The sequence below is a fragment of the Lissotriton vulgaris genome, chromosome 7 (assembly GCF_964263255.1).
Source record: "Lissotriton vulgaris chromosome 7, aLisVul1.2, whole genome shotgun sequence".
NCBI classification, from domain to species: Eukaryota; Metazoa; Chordata; class Amphibia; order Caudata; family Salamandridae; genus Lissotriton; species Lissotriton vulgaris.
This window is the reverse complement of record NC_141695.1, coordinates 1,303,597,562-1,303,605,590: the sequence shown is the minus strand read 5'-3', so window position 1 is coordinate 1,303,605,590 and position 8,029 is coordinate 1,303,597,562. Positions and strand designations below refer to the sequence as shown.

The 8,029-nt window shown below is 42.1% G+C and overlaps 1 protein-coding gene across 1 annotated transcript in view; it reads left to right on the top strand.

The window, feature by feature from the left end:
* Window positions 1-940: 940 nt before the first annotated feature.
* Window positions 941-8,029, top strand: part of LOC147703547 (vomeronasal type-2 receptor 1-like) — a 32,876-nt gene continuing 25,787 nt past the window's right edge. Inside the window, exons 1-2 of the mRNA XM_086929511.1 lie at window positions 941-1,183; window positions 6,472-7,237. Coding sequence (XP_086785637.1) covers window positions 941-1,183; window positions 6,472-7,237 — 1,009 coding nt within the window. The remainder of the gene's footprint in view (window positions 1,184-6,471; window positions 7,238-8,029) is intronic.

Sequence of the window (8,029 nt, the reverse complement as noted above, 5' to 3'; positions counted from 1 at the left end):
GAGCTGGGCAAAAATATGAACAGTACACTGGATTACAGTGAATGTGCTTCCCTTAGTGAATCATGGAGCAGCTGTTTTAAACAGATGCTCCTTGTTTCACTGTACAGGCAGCACATGCCTGCACTTTAGGAGGGACTGAGATTCCCTTGCAAGTGGGCGCAATGAGAGTCATTGGACCCCCTTTGTCCCCTCTAGAGGGCAACCCACAAGGGGGGAACACTGAAAGTGCACCACCCTATTGTTGTTTACTGTCAGAGCACCTCCTGACAACTTCTTTGCCTTTGCACCCATGCCCACAAAATGGTACAGGTGCAAAGGCGAAAGAGAGTCCCTAATTTACATGAGGCCAAACCTCCATGTAAATGAGAGAATAGGGTGCACACGTATTTGCGACCCCTTCTTTAATAGTGAAGTGCCCTGGGGGTGCACAAAGCAGGGGCACAGGCATGTTGCAGCCCGAGGGCACTTGTGTAAAAGAGCCTCTAGACTTTAAATACCTTTTTCTGTGGGTCACCTCATACCAAGGATCCTAATAACTGACTTTGTGCCCAATTATTTGATCTCGGCCTCTTTTATTTAATAAGCAGGTTTCACATGCAAAGGGGCAATGTGCTATCATATAATGATACATCCCAATGGGAAAAAGATTATGAAAGGTGACCCTGCTCATGTCTTGACCTCTTCGCTAATTCATCCACATAAAATCCCCCCCTTGGCCCAAAGGTAAAATGGCGGGCTGCAATAACTTTCAGTATAATAGTGTGGAACCGCTCTTAACGTTTTTTGACTGCTTCCTCCTCACATGGTAATGTGGAGGATACTCAGCAAATTAGATTATTAATTGCATAATATGGAGGTCCCTCAAAAAAGTTTGTCTTATTCTTTCTTTAGCATTCACATGGAAATGTACCGATGTGCTCTCGCCATGGTTTTCGCAACAATGGAAATTAACAAGAATCCTAATATTCTACCCCAAGTTGACCTGGGATTCAAGATTTACGACTCGTGTTATTCGGAAGCTTCTGCTATTGAGGGTACTATGTGGTTGCTATCAGGTCATCAGACAACTGTTCCAAATTACAGCTGTGCCTCCAAGTTAACACCATCAGCTATAATTGGAGATGTACTATCTTCATCATCCCTTCCTATGGCCAGAATCCTAGGGGTCAGCCGATATCCTCAGGTATGATATGGACATAATTTGTGTTGTTAGCTCTGTAGAAATCAACAATCCACTATAATGTGTTTGAGTATTTATGATTTAGTGTGTTTGCGCATACAGATATGAGTATAATAATACTTTTCACAATACACTTAGCTGCCATACCTAAACTGCTTCTCCTTTGGATATAATAATACTCATACTAAACTAAAGTATGTTTCAGTGCAAACCTGTATATTTATGCTAAACAGCAGCTACTGGAAGACTGTAACAATATGATTGCACAGCATCACCGGGTATGGTATCCGAATATTGAGTTCTAAATACTTTGCCACAAAAATCTTTTGAACAGAATATTGACTGCAAACAAAAAATGTGAAGATTAGTGTACAGAGGTAAAAATATATTCACTGTATTTAAATCCATTTACATGTACTTTGACAAAATCTATATCTTGAGCAGATGTAGATGTAGAGCTAAGAATGGAAGCAAGGAGGGGTTACTGAAACCAACCGTGGGGTTGAGGCCGTTTACTCCCGGTGTCCCGAGATCTAAATTGCTATGGCTCCAGAGCGACTAGGTCAAGTATCCCTTCAGCACTTGACTTTCAGAGTTAGTGCGAGTCAAGCAGCCCAAGTCTTCCTGGGAGGGGGTTGGAGGTAGACACGGGGGGATGAACCCAGGCTAACAACCCAAAATATGTGCAGCAGCAGATAAAATGATTGTCCAGTCAAATACTTACTTTTGTGATAAAAGAAGTATCTATCTATGACTACAAAGTAAAATGTGTGTATAAAGTAAAATATGACATCAACCCCTCCCACGATTGTGATGGAACAGATCCGTCACGCCCCTCGGGTGGGCTGTGCTGGTGACTAAGCCGTTCCGTCACGGCCCGCTCGCTGCGCCTGCGCGGTGCTGATTTTGCACCTGCGCGGTGCGTTCTATTGAGCGGGCGGGGCCGTGACGGAACCGCTCCGTCACAAGCACAGCCCACCCGAGGGGCGTGACGGAGCGGTTCTGTCATAAGTGTCGGAGCACCGCGCGGCCCTTATCGCTGCAGTGGAATTGCCGCCGCAGCGAAAGGGCTAGGAAATAATACACCCAGTCCCCTGAGGCCAGGTCTCTAGTGTTTCATAGGCACATCCCTGAGTCCCATCGTTCTCAAGCTAGTTGTTGTGGTTCTTCTTTATTCATTTAGGCAACATTTAGGTTAAGCTCTACTAGTCTCAAGACTCCCATTCCGACTCTGTATTAAAGTCAAGAGTGTTTCAGCGCTGATGCGGTTTCTGGAAAGCAAGTTTCCAAAATGGCCCTGAAATCAGTTTTAACGGCACCAGCAGGATCAAAGTGACTAAAGTGTCTGAGTGTGCCACCTCTCCGGGTGCAGCAGCTGACTCTGATAAGTCTTTCATTCACACAGACCAGGCAGCTGCGACTCCAAACTTAGTAAGTTCTTTTACTCATCTCATGAGGAGTAATGCAAAGATCCTAGCACTGACCGTCAGTCACGGTTCAGGGCCGCTAGGGTCACCAAACGCCCTATCTCCTCCGATGATGTTCTCACCCAATCACACTTCTAACTTGATCTTGCTGGCCCCCTCTTGCATACAAGATCATCGTCTCTCCAATGCACACAGGCTCAAACCCGATCGGCACAGTGGTTTTCTTCATGGTTACTCCACCTGACAGGCAGGGTTGCCACTTTACCATCACACATGGGAAAGAGCCCACTCAGAATGACAATCCTCTTCACTGCATCCCCACCTGGCATATGGGATCACCACCTTACCACCGCACATGGGCTACATCCTGCTCAGCACAGTAATACACTGAAAATACCTAAAAGGAAAATGTGTCAATCTTGTAAGAATTCTGTATCTGTATCTCCTTTTCTTTTATGCTAAAACAGGTAAAATTCACTAGGCTTGCACATGGAGGAGATGATTTTTTCAGCTCAACAAGAGGATCTGATGGGCTTTGGTGATTGTTAAGCCCTCAGAGTTCTCTGGTAGAAAGTATTTTCTATCAAGATCAGTTACTACACCTATGTCACTGGACCCCACCTCTCAAGAGGAACACCAATAAAAAATAAACCGAAGTTTGACCTTCGGGACCCATCTTCTAAATCCTCTTGTTTATTTTTTAATGTGCAAAAGTTCCTTAGTCAAGGACACTATGAGGGAAGATGCAAAAGTTCCTTAGTCAAGGACACTATGAGGGAAGCTGTTTTTTGTTGTCGGTCTTCAGCATTTGAGAGATTTTACACTAACTGTCAATCTGTATTATTCTCTAATTTGGCAGTACCTTCCATCTTGTTTTTTAGAGTGGGAGCAGCTGAGGGCCGCATATATCTAACCTCCTTCAAGATAATACCTAATATTTGGAACAGTATGTTAATGTTAATTTGTGCCTGTGGAGACTGGAATGAAGAATCATTCCCTTTTAAAATTTTTGCTGACCATAACTTATAAAAGCTGCTGGGCTTCATGAAAGGCACCTAGTCATTCACTGCAGCTGTTGTCTCAAATCTACTGATTCTGCATCTCATGATCATTTGACGTGCCAGCATCTTACTGCAAAGAAAAAGATGATGCAGTCCTATCTGCAAGCCAACTACACTTTTTAGGAAGTGAGTTCTATACCTTCTTACTTCTGTATTTTATTGCTGGTCTTTACTTGTAAGCTTTCAGTTCATGAGAGCAGAATGTTAGGCGCGTTGCAGTTCTTTGTGCCTTTACCTTTGTTCAGGACTTTCTGCAGTCTTGGAAAAGTACAATTATTGCCCAGATTTGGTAATGTTGTGGGCTCTGTAGGTCTTGCCCTTAGCAGGAGGATATGGCGAGAGTGGCTGAAGAGGGGTACAGGTTGGAAAACGGTGTTGAATCAGGTTTACTAGCATATCCTTCTTTAGGCAAACTTAGTTTTTGTGGATTTTTGCTGAGATATTCATCCCTCAGAGATCTTCCATTGTGTTCTGTTCTTTTGCTAGTCTCTTTGCAGATTAGTTTTGGAAATGACAGTGCTGCTGTGGATCCTCTCTTTTTCTTGCACTCAAGTTGAGTGACATCTAAATAGTTTCTAGTTGTCCCAATTAATGAATCTCACTGGCCTAGTCATTTCTCTCATGCCCCTCCCCAGTCATCTGCTTTACTAAGTAGCTTTCTGGTGAGCAGTCCAATACTTTACTAGTCACAACTAAAGTTGTTGGTCTTGCATTTTCTAGATTTACCCCATTCTACCAAGCTGCATCTACAGAACTGTTTTGAGTTCCCGTTGGCGAGGACACTTTATAATTGCTCTTTTAAGGATGAATGCCAAAAGATAGCATGGTGTTTTCATTGGTTGAGATTCCTTATTCAAGATGATAATGAAGCTGAGATGTTTCTTGCTGGATGTGGATTCAGTAGTGAAGCCATCTAAGGTGAATTCCTTTAATACACATTTTTTTATCCCTAATTATTTTGTTGAACATTTGTGTTGACCTTTGTGGGTCTCATCACTTTTACTTCTGTGTTATGATATGCTACAGACAACTTCCTTCACGATGCCCCACCACAAAGTCAGTGTTCCCACTCTAGCCAGATGGGTTGGGTGTTTGTAATCTGATATGGGTATTAGAACGTGTGGCATCTTCCGCCCCAGGGGGAAGTTCAGGGGCATCTTCTGGCAGGGTAAAGGTAATATTGTAGAAGTTGCATTTCCCATATATTTAAAAGAAATCTGACTTTACCATTAGATTGTGTTTTAGTTCAATATAAAAATATGTCTTGAATGGCATCTGTAGCTCATACAGGGCAGAAGTTAAAGGTTATCGTTTAAAACTACACTTTGTATTTTCCTCTGTCTCAGTTACAGCCTGACCATTGACAATGTCATTTTGTACCTAATCAGTGGAGGAACATGCCATTTTTAATGTCACACATGTTCTACTATTTAATATTGAACACCCGACCTTGTGGACATCAAGGTGTGCTTTTAGGATGACTGATTTTTTTATTTAGAATCAGGTTTTGCCCATCTGTGAGAAGGGTGATTGTGATAGGTATGTTCAGCAGTGCTCAATCTGCTAGAGTACATGAGGCAGGTTTGAAACAATGCTTCCTTGCTATTGAAATGCTTGGCACAATATGTGCTGGCACAATAGGTGCTACCATGCACAGGTGGCACTTACCTTTCCATACCATAGGTGTATTACCTCACCATATATGACCTTATAGGAAAATTAAATAAGTGAATTAAGGATAAGCCAATGTAACCATGTTTAAAGCGGGTGCAAAGGCACGTAACTTCTGTTTAGAGGGGTTAACCTGCAGAGAATTCTATGTCCAGAAAAGTTAAGGTCTAGAAAATGTTAAACAATCTGGATTGACTATGCAGAAAATGATGATTTCCTATAGCCACTCTGGTGGAAGCATTATTGTCAGACTAAGTGTGGTTTATGGCTTGTTTTTCATCTGCAAAACATGTGGATGTGCCATGAAGAGTGACCTATAACACCAAAAGAACAGCTTTCCCACTACATACTGCTGTTCTCACCCTTTGTGTTTATACTTGAGCATGGAAAATGGTGATCCATAACACTCTGTCCACCTCAAAGGGCCTGTCTCAGCCTTTACATATGGCAGGAAAGTGCATTATGCAGAATTACTTTCTTTCTTCCTTTTTTGTACATCATTTATATAATGAAGTTAAGCCACAATATGGGTTTGGCCCTTAGTGATGATGGGAAAAGTTTTGGAAAAAGTTTTTAAATGGTTGTTGCTACTGGGAAAAAACAAGCACTTTCAAAACATTGATAGCATCTTTGGGTTGGCAGAACAGCTCTAGAGAATACAATGTGGATTTGTTTTAGGTTTGTCAATCCTGGTGACAAGCACAATAGGATTTCATTCTGCTGGCAAAATGTGGCACACTACTGATATGTATCAGGTCCTGTATTTTATGTGAGTGGTTCTACACCACCAATGGGACAAGAAGAAATGGCATGAGGGGGTAACACAATGGTACCATGTTTCCTAACAGAAAGTCACCTGGCCCATTTTATGAGCAGTCCAGGTATCTGTGACAATATATTGCTTTTGTCTTAACAGTTAAACAAGATAACAGAGTGTTTGTGGCAGTACTTGGGTATTAGAGAGGCATTAGTATCAAGATTTCAGGTCTCTAAATGGAGTCCCTTGCAGGCTTTAGATTACATACTATACTTCTAGGAGTGCACACAAGTCACCTTAACAGACAGTACTAGACAATTGCATGGTATGTGTTAAATATTTATTGTCAATTAAATGTGTTTTCCTCCCAACTAGATCAGCTATGGTGCAGGACTCTCCATACTGAGTGATAAAATGCAGTTTCCATCTTTTCTCCGGACTGTTGAGAATGGAAACTTTTTTGCCCAGGCTTACATCGATCTTTGTCTTCATTTTGGGTGGACGTGGATAGGAATTCTGGCTTCAGACAATGACTTTGGTCTTCAGCATGGCCAGAATCTACTGAAAGACGCTCCTAAGAGTGGCATTTGTGTTGAATTCTATGAAACCTTAGCTACACAGATCACAGAGAAATCATTATCTCATGTGGTCAATGTCATACGATGGTCTACGTCAAGAGTCATAGTGTGCTTCACCTTTTCTCCCCAGATGATTTCTTTTTTAAGAGTAATCTCTGCTCAGAATATTGTAGGTAAAGTTTGGATTGCAAGCACAAGTTGGCTTTCTTCAGTATTTTCTCTGAAAGACTTGTGGGAGACTCTTCACGGCACCGTGGGATTTGCAGTTTACAGTGGAGAGATTCCAAAGTTTAAGGAGTTTCTTTATAGCATCCATCCATCTAAGTTTCCGAATGATATTTATATGAAGCAGTTCTGGGAGCATGCCTTTACTTGTCAATGGCGTGAGGATTTCAATAGAACCATGACTGGAAATGAGATGGATGGAAAGAGAATTTGCACCCAAACAGAAAAACTGGAAACTCTTGATGAGTCAGCATACGATGTGAATAACTTCAGATATCCTTATAAGGCTTATAATGCCATCTATGCCATAGCACAAGCACTACATGATTTGAAAGCCTGTATACCTATGCATGGCCCTTTTATTAACAGGACCTGTGCAGATTACCCAAGATTTCACCCTTGGCAAGTAAGAACTGTATACCTATTTACATGAGTTTGAATGTTTAACTTATTTTACCATGTAGTGTATGTTTTTTTCAAAGACCTCACAACCCTGATAAAACTCTGGACCTTAATACTTAAAAGTTGCACATGTACTGAATCAAGAGTGAATTGAATTTGAATGTGAATAGCTCTTTTTAACAATATCGCTGTTCTCCTAGCTCCAGTTTCTAAAACTGTTCCAATTAAAGCATAGATTTTAATTTGAATTGTTTTATCTGATTCTCTGCAGGGACTCTCCTCTCATCATAGAGAGGGCACTCCACTTTATCAGACCCTACAGAGGATCGCTCCTCCTCATGGTCACAGAGTGGCTGGGTTAGCGTTCTAACTTGGGCTTGCCTACTTATGGTAGCAGCTGCTCAGGTGCACAACAGATGCACACAGCGGGTGCGCCGCTGGTGCGCCAAACGCAAGCCTGTCTGTGCCCGACCGGGACCAAGTGCCAGGAACCCTGAACGAGTCCACTTAGACCTTACAAGCCAAAAAAAGTAGACTGCCGGCAAACTAGAGCAGCTTAGACCTGCCCTGTCTCCACTCTGCATGCACTCCCTTGATGTAGATGAACCTCTTTGGAAGCAGAGCGGTTTGTCAAAACTGTTACTATACTCTAGAAACAAGTCTGCACAACCTCCAGAACAAAGAAGTCACACAACGTAATAATGCACAGTGGAAAATAGGCCTTATAA